At 41.7% G+C, this 18,528-nt stretch overlaps 1 protein-coding gene across 1 annotated transcript; it reads left to right on the forward strand.

The window, feature by feature from the left end:
* The first annotated feature begins 9,034 nt into the window (after positions 1-9,034).
* On the forward strand, positions 9,035-18,137 carry LOC119448410 (uncharacterized). The gene is made up of 5 exons (XM_037711728.2): positions 9,035-9,220; positions 16,301-16,362; positions 16,446-16,535; positions 17,288-17,314; positions 17,980-18,137. The coding sequence occupies exons 1-5, from the start codon at positions 9,142-9,144 to the stop codon at positions 18,037-18,039; spliced, it is 318 nt and encodes a 105-aa protein (XP_037567656.1). The 5' UTR covers positions 9,035-9,141; the 3' UTR covers positions 18,040-18,137.
* Positions 18,138-18,528: the final 391 nt, after the last annotated feature.

Genomic DNA, 18,528 nt, shown 5'->3' on the forward strand with positions numbered 1-18,528 from the left:
CAAGACTTACAGAATCGTTAGGGCTTATTTATTCGCTTACCATAGCCTTGATAAATTGCTCGCAACTATTTCGAATGACTTATAGGAGGTGGAGATTGGGTATCGACTTGTCGAATGGATTGGCGGTTACTGCATCACAAACCTTAAATAAATTTAACAGACACCGAGCGGTGTAGAAATATACATGAATTGAATAATGTTTGGTTTAAACTTGGGTGATTGCACCTCTATTAGCTATTCTACTAGTTGCCAAGGAGCTAAGGGAAAAGCAAAAAAGTGTCAGGAAGCTGGGCCTGACTAATTGTGCATAGCGCATTTTTTGAGCCGAGAGTGCGTAATCAACGGGAATTTTTTTCACACACGTTAGCAGCGATAGACCGAGGTCCCCTAGACGGCGTTCGAAGAACGATTGCAGTGAATGTAAAAGTGATGAATTATAAATCGGCTAGAGAATGTTGGAATGACCACTCCAAAAGTAATGTTTGAGCACTACGATCACGTTTGGACATTATTAGCGACCACTGACCACATATTATTACCCTCTCTTTGTGTAATTTAGTGTCTAATTGCGCAATGTGCGATTGATTTTAGCTGCAAACTGCACCGCGAAGATATAACGCTAATAAGCAACTGCGAAGGGAAAAGTATTACCAGCAACCTGTACGCAATCCAGTCAGCGGCGTTATATTCTATGGCATTGCGTAATAATGTTTCGTGTCCCTATAAAGATTAATTGTAGTGATACCGTTCATCGCGTAAATGTATTTCTGGCAATATTGTAGCTACAGAGATGGATCTGTGTTGAAAACGGGTGTATCAAAACAATTCTCGAAATTTGATTATTTCAGTAAACTGATGGCTTTATGGGGTTTATAGTGTCCAAAGCAACAATGGGGTTATAAGAGAGGCCTCAGAGGAGGGCTCCGAATAAATTTTGACAACCTGTGCTTTTTATTATGCGCTTAAATATTCGTACATGAGCGTTTTTGCATTTAATGTCCATTGAAATGCGGCCGCCGCAGCTTTGAATTGAACTCACTATCCTGTTAATTGTTCCGTTACAGTTAGAACTCTGCTGATTTTACGTTCCAACATTTTATTTTGAGACATAGTAGTAGCAACGTCGTATAATGCGATACGTAACATTACAGCCCGATCACTCGTGTCATGAATGGATCTATAGTGGTAACAATTTCTCAGACGATTTTTGAGAATTCTCAAGTGAAACTTCAAAATAAAAAGTGACTCAAGGAACACGAATGAAAGTAATAACTTATTATTTTTAGCATAAGTACAGAAAAAAACCCAGAAATATAAAAACATATATATAAATATAAATACGACCTACAAAAGTTTCCAACTTTTGTAGGTCGTATTACGCAAACAAATATATTATAAGGACTTGTTGGCGCCAATGCTAACCCAAGTGATGCCCATGCTATGCGGGAAAACCGGAGCTTCGCTGATGTGAAAACTGGTAAGTTCCTATTGTACAGGGAGGAAATAACTTTATTGAGTCCTGAGGAACCCCTCCCCACCCACTCTTGGTTTAGTGGTCGGCAGGGATCGCGGGCCGCACCCACGTTGGGAGGGGAAGCCCGTGAACCTCCACCTTATCGTGAGCCCTCTGGACGGCCCGGAGCAGGGCGTCCTCCCAGTCTTCTTCTTTACTGAACACCTATTGTACAGGATGCATTTATTTTTACTCATTGCAGCAGGCACCTAGTTTGTCCTTCGCTGCATTCTTTAGGCTCAAGAAGCAATGGCTGTTAAGCCATGGAGCAAGCAGAAGCTTCCTCCTACTTCATTATTGCATTCGATCAGCTTTTCTGTGCAACCAAGGTGGTCTAGCGTGCGTTCAACTTGCGCTGGAGCCTCCACATGTTTTTTCAGTTCCTGCACAGAGCTGTGGAGTAATATGGAGTGTTAGACAATAATCTAGAGTAATGAGCAATGAGTCTTGGCGTGGCGGTGTTCAAAATGTAAAAGCTTTGACAGCTAGTCAAGCTTGGGTCGAAGGTCGGTTAGAAATCGACTGCACGATCTTGTGTGAGTGAGAACCCCGCACGACGGCAAGGATTGCTCGTAATAATCTGTACACAAGCTGTCGAAGCGTTGATAAATAAAAGCAACTTATGGTGGGAAAAATAAAATTGCACTTGATGATAGTTAAACACAATTATCAAAATAACACGCACTCACGAGCATGTACTGTTGTTTGAAACATCATTAAAACAGTCTAGAAGTCGGATGGGAAAATCAACAACCCGAGAGAAGCTTCTGTGTCGTCGCCGTGGCTTTCATTTAAAAATTATGTTGAAGTGGCAGAGCGGCAATTTTGCGTACGTTTATTGAAGTGCCAGGAGCACTGGAGGCTAGTTTTGACGGTAACTTCAGTCGAACATTGATTTTTCCAGACTCCCTAATCTGACAAATATATTCAATGCTGACAAATAGTTAAGGTTCAGTCATCGTTTCAGTTGCTGCAAGATGTCGCTAGTAGAAAAATTTCAAAGAAAATGTTTAACGCGTAGAAAACTGTCGATCTAATTGATTGATTTCTACAGGCGTGGTAACGAAAAAGTTAAGCAGCATGGTGATGATGATTTATTGGCATCCCCTTCTAAGTCACGTAGTCTGCTTCAGTTAGTCAAGTGATCTACAGATATATTATCAGTCTAGCATTTTGTCTAAAGACATCTATATCTACCTTGTATAGTTACACCTGAAAAATACATTCTTCAGGAAGCTTTGTAAGAGGAAGTAGGCCTGGAAAAACCCTAATGGAGCGACAAGAAATGAAATAGATTTCATACACTGTCGAAAGCAGCATAGTGCTGGATGTAGAAGTGTTAGGTAGGGCAAAGGGCATTGATCATAAGTTAGTGAGGTCTAGGATTGCTGTCAGATTGAAGAGAATAAAAGCAAAATTAGTCAAGAGGAAAGAGGCTGACCTAGACGAATTCAGGCTCGTGCTTGCAAACGAAATGGAGTTTTAAAAGGAAAATGAAGATAACGTAGAGGTAATGAATTCAAGCGTAACTAGGCTTATTTCAGAAGCAGCAATTGAAGTTGGAGGTACGGCACCATGGTAACCAATAGGTAAGCTCACCCAAGTAACCAAGGACCTAATAAAAAATACAAAGCAAGAAAGTGTCTAGCTCAAAAGATCAGATAGAATTCGCTGAATGTTAAAGTTGATAAACACGAAGAAAGTAAGCGATATTCGAAATTATAATGCTGGAAAGATTGAGGAATCAGTAAAAATGACTGCAACAGGAAATCAGTGAGAAGAAAACGGCATAGGACAGGCAAGATGTATGCAGTGAAAGATAAGCAGGGTAATGTCATCAGTAATTTCGATTATATAGAAAGAGGAGTAGAAGAATTCTATGCGGACCAGTGCAGTACCCAGAGCAGCCACGTAACATATATTGGAAGTAGTGATGAACAGGATACAGAGGCCCCTTGTATTACTAGTGTAGAAGTTAGAAGGGCCCTGCAAGACATGTCCCGGGGAAGAGCTGCAGATGGAATTGAAATAACAATCGATTTAGTGAAAGATAAAGGATATAGTATGAGTTAAAAGCTTGCGGCCCTTTATACGCAGTGCCAGACGACTTAAAGTGTGCTGGAAGGAGAAAGCTGGAAGAATGCCAACGTCATATTAATCCATAAAAAAGAAGACGTTCAAGAATTGAAGATATGGTAGGCCCATAAACTTGCTTTCAGTATTCTATAAAACATTCACCAAGATAATTTACAATAGAATCAGGGCAACAATTGATTTCAATCAACCAACAGAACAGGCTGGCTTCAGGAAGGGGTATTCTACAATGCATCACATCTGTGTCATCAATCAGGTAATTGAGAAATCTGCGGAGTACAATCCCCATTTCGATATGGCTCTCATAGATTATGAAAATGCATTTGATTCAGTCGAAATACCAGCAGTCATGAATGCATTGCGTAATTGTCATGAATGCAATCCGTAAATGCATTGCATGAATGCGTTACGTCATTACAGCTTAGCGGAAGTGACGCAGGACCCCGATTCGGCCTGACTTGAACAAACACCTATTTTCTTCATAGCCCAGGGTATGATGAAAGCGGATTAAAGGTTCGTAAAACTTTGGGACCTCCTACGCTGTCAGTTTGATTATTCTGAGATTTGATTTGTTTGAAAATTTCCAGCCAGGCTCTTTCGAGCAGTTGTATTAATTTACTGAGTGATCGTAACCAAACCGCGCAGTTTAACCTCTGCCTGCTAACCTCTACATGTAGTCAGTAATGTAATACACATTTCACCGCAGAAGTGGCTTTTCTCTAGGTTTCCCGCATACTTCTGCTCCACATAAGCTACGTCATCGTTCAAAATGGTGGCACCCGGCCCCCACGCTTCTGGCCGAATGGTTAGCCATTCATAGGCCATTTTCCCCATTCAAGGGCAATGAATGGTAGTGTAGACTTTCGCTAGCCTTTTATATACCTCAGCCGCAAAGTTTGCGCGTTATCTCGGCGACCTTCTTGAGATTAGTTCTCGGTATTGTGGCCATAACTGGTAAAGAAGGCCTATTCTATGGTAGCACACAGGCGGCTCGCCATTGTCCCTGCTGTGGATTGGTGTGGCCTCAGGCAGCGCGTGCTGTCCGTTCGTGGAAGCTCGTGCCTTGAAACAATTGGAACCTACATTGACGTACACAAACACAAGAACGCGTCAAAACGCTTCTTCTATTAGATATAATGGTGCGAAATAAACGACATAAAGGCGCCCGTCTCATGTTCTACGCGTCTCCGCAGTATTGCAAAATGCTCAAAGATGCAGACGCGGAACGCATGAAGAATTTTGACCCTTTAAACTCTCCTTTGGTCCCGGGAACTTGAGGCTTGAAACGACTGAAACGCCGTATGAACGTGTCACAGGCGTGTCACAGGCTTGAATTGGCGTCGTTTATAGGCAGCTTGTATACGCTCCCCTTGCTAATGCATCAACGCCCAGACGCATGAAATTTCTGTGATAAAAATTTCATCATGTTTCGTTAGCTCATCTAGTATAACTAAGCTCCTCGTGGTTACACTTCAGTGCACGCTTTAGTGACGTGAATGACGACCACGTATGCCTCTGAGACCAGGATACACTATTAGAATTGCTCAGTACGTAACTATCTCGTTAGCTTGTCTATACTTTGTAATTGCGTTCTTGAGCTCCTTCCCGGCCTGAATAAATACTTTCTTGCCTTCTAGTTCATGCTATTGAAATGTACTCTTTTAAAAAGGTAGTGCACATTTCAATGCTATATACACTTGCCTACCTATTTGTGACTATTTTCACTCTTCTTATGGCACGCCGAGGCCGCGCACGCTCTGCGATAATCGAGTTTGGTTCACAGGACAAATCGTCCTTGCCTTTTAGAGCGCAGCTCATAATGGTCCGTTCCTACGGCGAGCGTCGGCGGCGTAACCGAGTGAATGAGCACAACAGCGAAGGATGAAAGAGAAAAGCGCAGTGCCGACGATCACTACGAGGTGGCGCCAGAGTACCGCGCGTCGTCCGTTCACTTCTTTGTCTGCCTTCGATCACTGCGTTACATCGGCTAACAAATGTTAACCGTTATCGCTCGACGCACTACGCGCCTGCACGTATCAGAAGTTTCTCGAATGTTATCGATATTCGATCCGTTGGCTAGCTGTTGTCAGGAAAGCTTTTTGCAATCTGATTGTATGCGCGACGCGAATTGTGTAGTGCTTTCTGGAAGCCATGCTGGCACCAGGGATTACTCTGGAACATTTGACGAGTCATGTATAAAAGCTGACGTGCTTGAACCACAGATCAGCTTTTCGACGATCGCCGACTCTGCTCGCCGCTATCGTTGTGCTTGAGTGTTACTTGTTTTGCAACACTTCGCTTCATCTGCAACATGCCGCACGAGACAGATTGTCCGCGCCAGCCAATAAATTGCTCTCAAATTTTGCACTAGGGAGTATCGTAATGATCGGTGAATTTTTTTGTATGCATTTCACATTTTGTTTACCCAGGACAAAGCGAAATGCTTCCTCTACAGCTCGCATAAAGCTTTCGAACAGTTAAATAATGTACTTCAAACGCCATGATTAACCCTCACGTTTGAAAATTTTGCGCGAGCATCTGCCACATCGTGGCCCACCCCTCAGCAAAATACGAACGCACTGCCCCAGGACAGCGACCAAACCTTCTACGCTGTCCACAAAACACATGTAGAATGCTTCGGATCGCCTGTGCAACTAATTCACTCCGCAAACTGCAGTTGTCCAACACAATTTAAATTTTACCAGCACATGACACCACGTGGCCTAGATTTCCTGAAAGTTTAAATTTGGTATTATATTTAATTGTGTCAGGGCATCGGCAACACTTGCTTAAATTGATTATAGCACTTTAGAGTGCTGTATTAAGTAGTTAAGAAAATGCCGTAAAGAACCTAGATACCTTTTCGCGCCCATCAGCCATAAAGCGGTCCAATTTTCACGAAATAGGGACTCGCTGTAATTCACAGTTTTCCTAGGACAGCGCCCAAACTTGCACGGTTCGTAAAATGCATGCATAACGCTTTGAAACTGTTCAATAACTAATTTACTGAAAAAGCCTTAATTAGACTACGCACTTTAAAATTTGCGCGGACGTTACCAATGGCATTAGCCATACTTCCTGTAATGTTATTTCTCCGAGAACATTTGTGGAAACTTTGTACATGCTTCATGTAACGCGTGAAATCAGGGAGCAAACAAGGTTTCAATAAATATCTGGAAAGGCCGGAATTATTTCACATACTTTGAACTTTGGCAGCACATTCATTCTAAAATGCGTCTCCCACAAACTCACTTTTTTCACCAAATACAAACTCGGCGTCAGATTTACTTTTCACAGGACACTGGGAAACGTTGCATGCAATGACAATGTAATGCTTTCGGTAACTTGCATAAGTAATTTACTGCTAAGGTACCCGCTTACTGACGCTGTTTAATGTTTGCCGGAACATCACCCATAACATGGCCCTTATTTCTTCCAGATGTAAAGTATCTGCCACACTTAGCTGTGAAAGGAAACTGGGTAAAGCATTTTACTCTACTCGGTCCGCAAAACTTGCTTCTAAAACTCTCTGACCCTTATAAGTAATTTCTGCAAAGGCTGTAATCAACCTACGGAGTTTCGAAATTGATTGAACATCATGCAAATCATTACCATAACTCCTCGGTGCCATGTTTAGTTTTCCTAAGACGCCATCCAAAGCCTGTACTTTGTATGGTGCGTCCTAAAAAATAAACATGAATGATGTAATTATTGCCAATGTCCATATTAAAATCATACACATCCGATTTTTGCAGCACACAAAAAATTGAATTACGCGCTCGCTGGTGGGATCGAACCTCGGCCCTCAGCAGAGAAGCCCAATGCTGTAACCATCAGGCCGCAATCACTTTTTAATGCTTTAGCATTTATTGGCGAGTACCCCAGCACCGTCACGCACAAGCTGTAATGCCTTGTATCTGTACAAAAATACGTAATTTGCGAATACATTTATTCGCTATAATAGTGTAAATGTAGATGATTGGTAACTTTAAAGCGATAAGGGACAATGAAAAAAAATTGAATACAGGGAATACCATAGAAAATGCATAGGGAAGCTAGAACTAAAGGGGGCCTTACTGAAATTTGCGGGTGGTTCAACCTGGAATTTGGGGTTGGGTCAACGTGAAATTTGTAGGTGGGCCAACTTCAAATTGGGGGGGGGGGGAATTGAAATTAGGGAATGAACCAACTTAAATTTGGGGATGTTTCAACTTGAAATTTTGAAGTGGGCCAACTGAAATTTGGGGATAGGCCTACTTAAATTTAGGGGTAGGCCAACAGAAATTTGGAGGTAGGCCAACTTAAAATTCAGTGGTGGGCCAAGTTGCCATTTCGACGTGGGTTAACATAAATTTGTGGATAGGCCAACTTGAAATTTGTGGGTGGGCCAACTGAAATTTGCGGGTGGGCCAACTAGACATTTGGGCACTGGCAAATTTGAAATTGGGTGGGCGGCCAACTTGATACTTAGGTGTAGGCCAACTGAAAATTCAGGGTATGCTTGCGCATACTGGGACAAATCCAGGGAAGTTTTTGCATTTTCTTCATTATTGCCTGCCACATATACTTCTACTATGCCAGCGACAACTAGCTATTTGAGATGATCGCCGCGTGTGTCAGGTTGCGTAGCACGGGTGTACGAGAGTACATGCGAGCGCGCCAATTTCCTTCGGTACAAAGACGAAGGAATGAAACGGGCAAATTTATAGGATTTGGTTAAACGCTTCACAAAAGTTACGATTTCGATAGATTCAAAGACGTGCGTCGGATCTGCATAATTTTTCAACCTGAAGCTGATATGCATCAGCTGGTCTGATAGAATAATTTATTTGTTTAATATCTGCCAGCACATCACACCCAATACGTCACTCATTACTTCGAAATTTAAACTCGTTGCATCATTGAGCTCCCAAGGATGCCGGGAAAACACGTGCTATTGCTACACGTATACGCTATTGCAATGGTAGGAAAAAAGAGTCTTCCGAGAAAGATGATTGCCAACGCAAGAGGTGAAACGTCATGCCAAACTAGAAAACACGTCTCTTCAGCATCTAATATCAATGGAAAGGTGATTGATCGATTGATTAGGACGGGCCAGAAAACTGCAACTATGCATGGCGTAGTATTCCATCGAATTGTGCCATGCATACGCTCGGAGCGTTCGAGTTTTTCCTTGCGCAACGATGTTGTGGTCCCCCAACAAAAGGGACATTGGGTTTTCCTATTATTTCTCGTGCTGTTGCCTATTTTATTACGTGCACAGGCGTTTAAGAAAGAGGCGTTTGCACTGTGGCGGGTAGATAGTTTAGCGACGAGAGGGAAAGGCGGAAAGGTCCGGCAGTTTCACGCTTGGCGTGGTGTTACGCGCGACGATCAAGGCCACTGGAGAGGCAACGCGCTTATATAACACAGGCACGCCATGGTTGTTCCACTGAGCTTTTCGCTGCACCACTCCTTTGGCTGCCGTTTCGCGCATTCTCCCAGCACCTCTCGGGCTTTGTTGTTGTCTCCTAGCAGACATCCTCCGATCTAAAATGAAGGTTCTGCTCATCTGTGGACTCGTCCTCGCCGGAGCTTTCCTCGCTGAGGCTGACGGTGGTAGGGAACTGTGCGGTAAGCAATACATCAATATCATCATTGTCATATAAGAATTATTTGTTATCCTTATTATTAGAGAGGGAGAGAAAAGCTTAAATGGGAGAAAAGTGGAGAGGTTGGCCTGAATGAAGTGCCTCTGGCCTGCTGCTTTCCGCTGGGGAAGGGGTATGGGGAAAGAATAGAGATAAGATGTGAAGAGGAAGGAGGGAGATATGATGAAGGTCATGATGAGAGCTGCACAGTAAACTTTTTCTGTGCAACGCGCACGTGGACGCTTCACAATACACGTGTCTCCGCAGGCTGAGATCGAGGCTGTACTGCAGCATAGCCAGGAGGTTTGCGGATTAACGTACAGCTGGGGGCTTTACACGGTAGGGGACATTATGGGAGTCATATTTATGCAGCTTCACAGCCTGGCTTGCGGCGACCGTAATATTTTTCTGGCACCGTGTTCGCGTTGCTGTGCGCTAATTTCGATTTATTTTCCCAATACCTTTTTTCTTCTTCCGTATGTATCAGTCCCTGGTGGAAATACTTTTAAATAACTTTGTTCTCTCTTTTTTATATTGCGTTACGGCGTTCGGCATATGATGTGCACCTATCGAGTAACGAGGAATGGTGATAAGAACTACCCCCGACCCCCTGGCCCTAAAATTAAGCCACCAATACAAGCCACCTCCTCAGCTTTGAGCGCGAGCTAAACACCGCTCCTTTGTTTGGCTCCTTCTTGTGACCGAAACACGGCTAGAAATGTCCGGTTTATGAGGTCTTACAAGGCGGGTTAGGAGCTGCCGGGTAGAGTTAATTCGAAGTTGCAGTTCAGAGTGTTTTCCTGCATGATAGATTACAAATGCATTTTTATATTTTTGACCTGTTTATGATTTGCGAAAGCACATAATAACCTAATAAATTATTAGTTCCTCCTTGCACGCATCTCTTTCTTGCACATGTCAACCGATAGATAGAGGAGTTCACATGTGCCCCTAGCGTTAAATTATGGGGTTTTACGTGCCAAAACCAGTTCTGATTATGAGGCACGCCGTAGTGGGGGACTCCGGAAATTTGGACCACCTGGGGTTCTTTAACGTGCACCTAAATCTAAGTACACGGGTGTTTTCGTATTTTGCTCCCTTCGAAATGCGGCCGCCGTGGCCGCGATTCGATCCCGCGACCTCGTGCTCAGCAGCCCAACACCATAGCCATCGAGCAACCACGGCGGGTCCCCTAGCGTCGTCTGTTAATAATGATGCATCTCGCTCTCCCATTGTATATGAATGTTCATAAGGTCTCCATGATTGGGACTAAGAGACAGACAGATACTTTTATTTACATCATTAGGATAATAATGGGGACGTAGACAAAAAGCCTTTCACAGGCTTGACGAGGGTCTACGCCCCCTACAAAAAACTTTGCTCATACGAACATTCATAATAACTACAAAGTGGCAGTTTATACAGCACCAACAAAGAATAAAAAATAAAAAAAGCATCTTACAACTTGCTCTTTACGTTTGAGTGTACATGCGACAGTGAACAAAAATCACTCTCCTATAGGGCAAAGTCATTGCATGAATGTAATAAAGAGGGTAGTCGATAAGAAATTATTTGTTTACCATAATTCGTACGTATTTTTGGTATAAACCGATCTCCATCTGCTTGGGAACCGTATGTGTACGTTTTATGTTTTAAGTTCGATAGCTTAACAATGCGAAATTTATATTTTTTAAGCAGCACATTATTGTACGATTCTGTTATGGGTATTATGTTAAGTGCTTCAAAAAAAGGTTTGGAGGGGGAATCGAACGCAGCACTGGCAATATTGCGTACAGTATGTTTTTGGATTTTATATAGTTTGCTAGTGTTGGAAAAAGAAGTCGTGCCCCATACCAGAAAACAATATTTAGTGACAGAGTAAAACAAGGAGTAATATTAGTATTTTTACTCACGAAGGAAACAAATTTCTGAATTTTGAGAGAGTCCCTAGCGTTATTGAAATTTTTACCGAAACAGGATCAGCATGATACTTCCACGGTAGGTGTTCCTCAAAGAGAGTACCTAAGCTTTTAGCACGATGTACAGTTTCTATAACGCCAGATCCTATTTGAAGAACAGTAGCATGAGATTCAATAACCTTGTTCCAGGGTCAAAACAACACCGCTTTTCTTTTATTAGTATTTATACGGGGTGAATTTCAGAGAGACCATTGGTGTAACAAGCGTAAACAATCAGCTTGGTTTCGAATGTCCGACACGCATGTTCCTCTAAAAATGGGCTCGTATCGTCTGCATATATAGCGAAAGTAGGTTTATTGCTAAAGTTAACAATGTCATTATTATATAACTTAAAAAGTAGTGGGTCTAATATGCTACCCTGAGGAATACCTGCAGCGATAAATTAATATACGAATGTTGATCATTGACTACTACCTGTCGAGACGAGATGTTAAATGGGATCTTATGAGGTTTTGGAACACACCCCGGAAATCATATACACAAGAGTTTAGTGATTAACCACTATACACAATGTATAGTGGTTAATCCTATGGAATGCTTTAAAAAAGTACGCATATATACCCAATGCTAATTCTTTTTGTTCAAAACAATTTAGAATAAGTTCTTTTTGAGTCAAAAGGGCCGTTTCAGTGGAATGAGATTTTCGAATGCCGTGCTGGCCAAGTGTTATCAAGTGATGCTTTTCGCGAAAATTTGACACTCCTACATGCATTATTTTTTCAGACACTTTGAAAATATTGGGAATATCGATATTGGGCGGTAATTTTCTAAATTCTTTCTGTCTCCACCTTTATAAATTACTGTCACTCTAGCATTTTGCACACTCTTGGGTAAAATACCATATTTAAAACAGTTGTTAAATATATACAGCGTGTTTCAGCGAACACTTTCAAAATTTCTTTAAGGTTTCCTGTGGCAGATAGCGCAATTCCAGTTAATGATCAGGTCTACTCGAAGAGGCGGACATTACTTGCACAAAGATTGATATACTTAATAGACTTATTAACAAAAATTCAGTAATTCAGTTTTTAACTAATTACCAGATGGCCCATATTGCAATTTACAAATTGTAGCCGTGGAGTTCGCAAGGCGGATCCACTTAGAATTAATACTCAGGATGACACCAGTTTCCAGATAATAATTCCCGAACTTTGCGGAGAAATGCATTGGCGTTCCAGTTAGGTTCTTAACAAAACGTCGCTTTATGCATTGAAGCACAAAATTAACTGGAACGCCAATGCATTTCTCCGCAAAGTTCGGGAATTAATATCTCGAAACTGTTGTCATCCTGAGAATTATTTCCAAGTGGATCCACCTTATGAACTCCACGGCTACAATTTGTAAATTGCAATATGGGCCATCAGGTAAGTATTAAAAACTTAATTAGTGAATTATTTTGATTAGTCGATTGCGCATTTATTTTTTGTGCAAGTTGTGTCCGCCTCTTCGAGTAGACCAGCTCATTAACTAGAATTGGGCTATCTGCTACAGACAACCTTCAATAAATTTTGAAAGTGTTCGCTGAAACACCCTGTATATATATATATTGATTGCTAGAATAGAGAGAGTTAACCTCAGCAGTTGTACGAAATTGAGAATATCAATAGCATGCCTAAAATGGAGAATCTGAAAATCATATACATCTCGCGATCTGCTGTTTCGAATGGCCAGAAAAATGCTTTAGATTTCATAGGAATTGGTACGGAACAAAAATGCAGTTTGACAGTTTTGTGGGCTTAAATAGTTCAGACAAGCAGGATCGTACGCACTATGCACCACGGACACACAATAATCAATGAAACAATTTTCAAGTCTTCTGCCAGAAAGCCTTTTATCATTATTCACAATTTTCATGTCAGCGCTGTCTTTATTGGGATTCAAAATATGATTTAGTCGATTCCATGTTAAACCGCTTCTTTTTGGGATATCGTTGTCAAACAAGTCATACAAGTAGTCGTTCCTCACTCATCTGAGATTTGACGTAACCTTTTGGCGATATACCCTAAATACAGCGAGATCGCCTAAATTTCTTTGAAGGAAACGCTTAGAAAGACGGCCTTTTCTCTGTATAAGTTCCAAATACTGTTTATTTATCCATGGTTTCCGTGCTGTTCTGGGCATTTTAAAATATTTGTAGGTAAAACATTCCTCATATATCACTCTAATAGTGCACTGAAATTACCATAAGCAGTTTCTGCATCAGTGATTGCGTATATGAAATTCCAGTTCGTATTGGCGAGTCTGGCACAAGATTAACTCAGTATCGCATCGTTTATGAAGTGGTATTTCTTTAGAGCAGACTGATGTTGATTGCTACCTGATTGCTTAACAAAAAGAAAAATAGATGAATGATCAGTGATTTGTGTGCATATGACTCCTGACATAGAATTTTTTTCGCATGCGTTGGTAATAAAGGCATCAAGGGATGTAGACGTGATTGGTCGCGTAGGCTCTCGTATCAAGTTAGAAAAACTATTGAATTCCAGGACGCTCTGCTTTTCACGTTGTTCAGGTGACGATGACAAAAAAAAACTTTTGTGTCGCCACCCAAGACTCACAAGAGCTTGTTTTCTGCAATGTAAGATAAGAAGGCATCGAATAAGTGCAAACAGGCTGTAACACTACTGCTTGGAGGACGATAGAAGATAGAGAATACATAGTTACCATGATTTAAAGACAAGATTTCGTAGTCATCATGCATTTGTGAAAATTCTGGCATTAAGTAGCACTTTAAATACTCTGTTGCAGTTATCAGAATACCACCTCCTCTGTTGTGCTGTCTGTTGTGGGTGTATGCGTTGTAACGCGGGATGTTCACATGCAGAAAATTATCCAGGTACCAGGTTGCAGTTATCATGAAAATTTCGCATTGAAAATTTTAAGTATAAAGAAAGGCCATCACCTTATCCTCTTTGTTGCAGAGTGATTGGGCATCATGACGTAAAAATGACGAAATATTTTGATTGCTAGAATAGAGAGAGTTAACATCAGCAGTTGTAAGAAAATGTGGAGCCATTTCGAAAAGTAATTTTCTTTTTGCGCCTGCACAGTGTATAAAGTTCAGTCAATTTTGTCTAAGTCACCGTCGCAAGCAATCCTGATGACGCGCGAGGTCTTGTCCTTCCTGTCGAGAATTTGCCCATCCTTAGTCCAGACGAACCTCTACGCCTTGTCCTTATTTGTGCGTTTGTCTTCCCCATCAGTGTCCTAAGGTGTGGGTCCAAATTCTCATTAACATAAAAAGCGTTGCTTTCGTTGTAGCCAAGACTGCGCGCAGTCATGTTAGTTTTTCTTGCTTTTTGCAACACCACATCTCGTTTTGCACGGCTCGGAAACTGCACAACAATTGGGTTAAGAAGAATTCCTTGTTCTTACACGGTGGCATTTGTCAATGTCATCCTTAGTTATTGGCTCTTCCATAACATCACTCATTTTTTCGCGATACCGTCGTTAAGTCTTCCCTGTCAACCACTGGAAGCCCCTAGATCTCAATGTTTCTATTTCTAGAATATTGCTCAAGGTCCGCCAAGCGTTGTTCCATCTTCGAAACGGCTTCCTTTAATGGGTCTCGGTCGGTACGCAAAGCAACATTCTCATTTCTCAGGGCTTTGCTCCCTTCCTTTAAGGCAGCAATTTCAGTTGAAATGTCATCGAATTGCTGGCTGTAGTACTCTATAGTTTTACTCATGTCCCTTGTTTCCTTTTTTATGTCTCTACCAAGAGCACGGCGGACAGCTGCGATCTCTTTCTTGAATTGTTTTCGTAACTCATTTCTCAATTTGTTAAGTTCACTCGGCATGGTTTAAAAAAAGGTGCAAAAAAGGCGCCAAAGAGCTCGTCAGCAGCAGCAGTAGAGCATAATGAGCTAAGCGAGGTGATATGGTAATACAAACAAGGTTAAAAGCTGCACAACGGTGAGGAAAACTTTTAGACTATTGCGTAACTTTGTTGCTGCCCCTGCCAAGTGAAGTCACGCTGATTGGCAGTCCAGTATTTAAGCAGTGGTCCCTAGTGGAAATCGCTGCGTGGCTTCGAATCACTCCGGGGGGCGTGGACGATATGTTGATTTCAGCTGGCAGCCGCTCTTGGAGAATCCGTGATCCGACGACCCCTTCCTTCCGGCAATGTAAGCTGAGAACGATTCCTGCATAACGGTGAGCAGAACATTCAGGCGGTTGCATCGCTTTGCTGCAGCCACTGCCAAGTGACAGCTAGCGGCTTATTAAAAAATAAAATTTATATATACATACCTCAAACTCTATCCGCCAATCTGGCTATCATTTTGAACTTCACGATAAACTTCATCACCTAGGGGGAACTGCGTTGATTTTCACGAAATATTACACTGGAATAGTTATAGAAGTTTTTTGCAATGGTCAGGCACTTTAGTTTTCAACGGCCCTGCGGGACACATTCACATCCATCCAACGGGTATGCTGGCTGCATCAGTTGTCTTTCTTTCTTTCTTTCTTTCTTTCTTTCTTTCTTTCTTTCTTTCTTTCTTTCTTTCTTTCTTTCTCTTCCATTTCCCTTTCCACATATGCATGGCATGCGCAGCTTTCTTGCTTACATTTATGTAGCAAATGAAAGCAGCCAATACTGACTTTGAGCTTGAGTGCTGATTGTAAATATCCACAAGCCATCGAAAGGTAATATGGTGGCTCGGAAAAGAGGCTGCCCACCAATTCATGGGTACCAGTAATAGGAGCAATACGATATCTTACATGATTATTGTCCCGCAATAAAGAATTTGATCTAGATGGGCAAGGTGCAGAGAAATCTTGAAAGAGAGAAGACAGAAGTTTTAGAATGCTCTTCCAGTCTAGAAAACTTTCCAGGAACTGGTAGGTTGCTTTGTTGCTTCGGGAAAACACGTCTGGCTGCATTAATAAAACCGCATAAGATATTGGTCTCGCAGCCCACAGTCCCCCCTTCTCCCCCCCCCCTCAATGTTTCTCGTTTTTTCTATGCTGCTTTCACTTCGTCCTGTTATGACTACCATGGTATAAGACTAGGTTAAACGAATAAACACGTTCCCTTTACTAGGCACGTGATATGCTAAACGTCAGGCTTCATTTTTTCAGGTCTGGGCAATGATGAAATCAAGAAAGTTCTAAGCTGCATGGCAGACAGCGCACCCGCGGAGGTACACCCCACTCACTGAATGAATAAATGAATTAATTAATGACTTTTTCTCTTTTGGTCACCTAACATTGGCTCTGCACGCAGGTGAAGCCAAAAGCGTTGGAGATACTCGGTGAGAAAGGAGATAACGCCGCTGTTCTTATCAAGGCCAAGTGCGAGACGGATATGGACTTTGTAAGTGCAGACGCTTGAAGTTCTCGGGCGTTAAAAATTTAGTTTGTTTGGAGACTAGTCCGTATTTTTTAGAGCGTCAAGGTTGTGCTTTTTGTAACCTCAGAAAGGGGATCCGTGCGTTCACGTTGCTAAATGCGAAGGTCGCTTCCACAGATGTAATTGGTTGAATGTAGGTTTTGTTCTTGACCAATTTACTTAACATTTACACTTACGATTGGAGACTGAATATCAGATCTGGAGTGGTCAGGATAGGTGTTCTTTTTGAATGAAAATTGTGCATAAGTTGCACGTGTTTGAAACAAAAGTGTTTCCAGCTTCTTTTCACGACCAGAGTAACGAAAGAGTGGTGAACAAAATCAGGGAAATACGACAAGAGAGCCTGTTCTCCTGTTAGTTGCTTAGAAGTCTCGTGCTTACTGGGGGTAGATGCTTTAGTGAGAGTGTTACTTACCAGTACACAGAGTACTTCTATAAGAGGCCGTTTTTTGTGTAAGATAGTTATGCGATCGGGATGTACATCAGCCCAGCGGAAACACCAGCCTTATTGTTGCTTTCGAAGTGATCATTCGACATAATTCAGCAATATTTCAGATATGAGGGCATGTTTTTACGAAATCAGGCGCATGCAAAATGAAACATCATGCCCTATGGACTGTGGTATTGTGCTACACATTAAGACTTACGTGCATTTGCGTTATTTAAGAGTCAACTAACGCAACTAATAAAGCTGAATCTGCTTTTTTATCATGCAGGGTGAGATGATTAGCACTGTGTTTTCGGTAAGTGCACTTTCCTTATTACTTAATCGCATTGTTTTTGTTAGAGGATAGGTAGTTTCGCAGGAGTAAAACTTTGAGACGGTTAATTTACTGTGCGTTGGTCATCTGCAAATTCCGTTCCTCGTGGTAATAGCAGTTTCAGTCACCATCGCAGCAGACTTTCAATTTCCCATGTCGATATAAAGAAAGGTTGTAGAAACAAAGGAGCAGGCGATATTGCTGAAAAAAGGGTTTGTGAATTTCTGTTCTGCTCTAAGGTTATAGCAGAAATATTAGGCAAGAAATAATCTGACAGCAGCATTTTTTTATCTTAGTTATTCTAAGACGGCACACATAGCTAAAGTGATAACTACCGAATAGAATAATAATAATAATAATAATAATAATAATAATAATAATAATAATAATAATAATAATAATAATATAATAAGAATAATAATAAGAACAATATAATATGAATAATATTATTAGATAAAATGATAATAGCGTTATGTGGGGAGCCCCAAGATGCAGCTAGCGGCCCTTAATATGAACAATACAAAAGGGAGCTTGGTTGAACAAAATTTTGTGTAGCTGCAAATCTTAAGAAATGCTGAAATAGTTATAAGGGCACCACTAATGTGGAAATGCATCGGTGTTTTCTATTTCTTGCATTTTGTTTGCAGGAGACAGTGGCGACCGGCATTAAGGCGGCCTACAATCAGTGTAAACCTGCCTCCCGTTAGGAAGCGAGCCATTGGAATCCTACTTCGGAAGGGGACCACCTGGCTCTTGTAGAACAGTTGTATGCCAGCAAAAAATAAAGACTGGATTTAGCAGGCAATCCTGATTTGTTTTGTTTTTTCATCAGGCCATATTTGACTTGAGGATCACGCTGCACACGACACACAAGGAACTTCAGGGATGTTAAGCGTACCTGTGGCTCGCCAAAATATGTACTATAGGCCTTACAGACAATCATGTCGCAAAATTTATGTGTAATAGGAGCATTAAAAGAGGAGTGATTCACTGAAACGTTCTCACACACTTAGGCCATGTGTGTTCGAGCTGCGTTGTTTGACGCCAACACTCATTCAGGAGGTCCCCTTTCAGCTACATGCTCTGGGACCTCCTTCTGTATACTTATGTAAGCATGTATTCCACTTACGAAAGGAATAAACTGAAACTCAAATAATTGCTAGTGGATCCGACTGCACATTCGCTTTGCGTAGTCC

This window comes from Dermacentor silvarum, chromosome 4, assembly GCF_013339745.2.
Source record: "Dermacentor silvarum isolate Dsil-2018 chromosome 4, BIME_Dsil_1.4, whole genome shotgun sequence".
NCBI lineage: Eukaryota > Metazoa > Arthropoda > Arachnida > Ixodida > Ixodidae > Dermacentor > Dermacentor silvarum.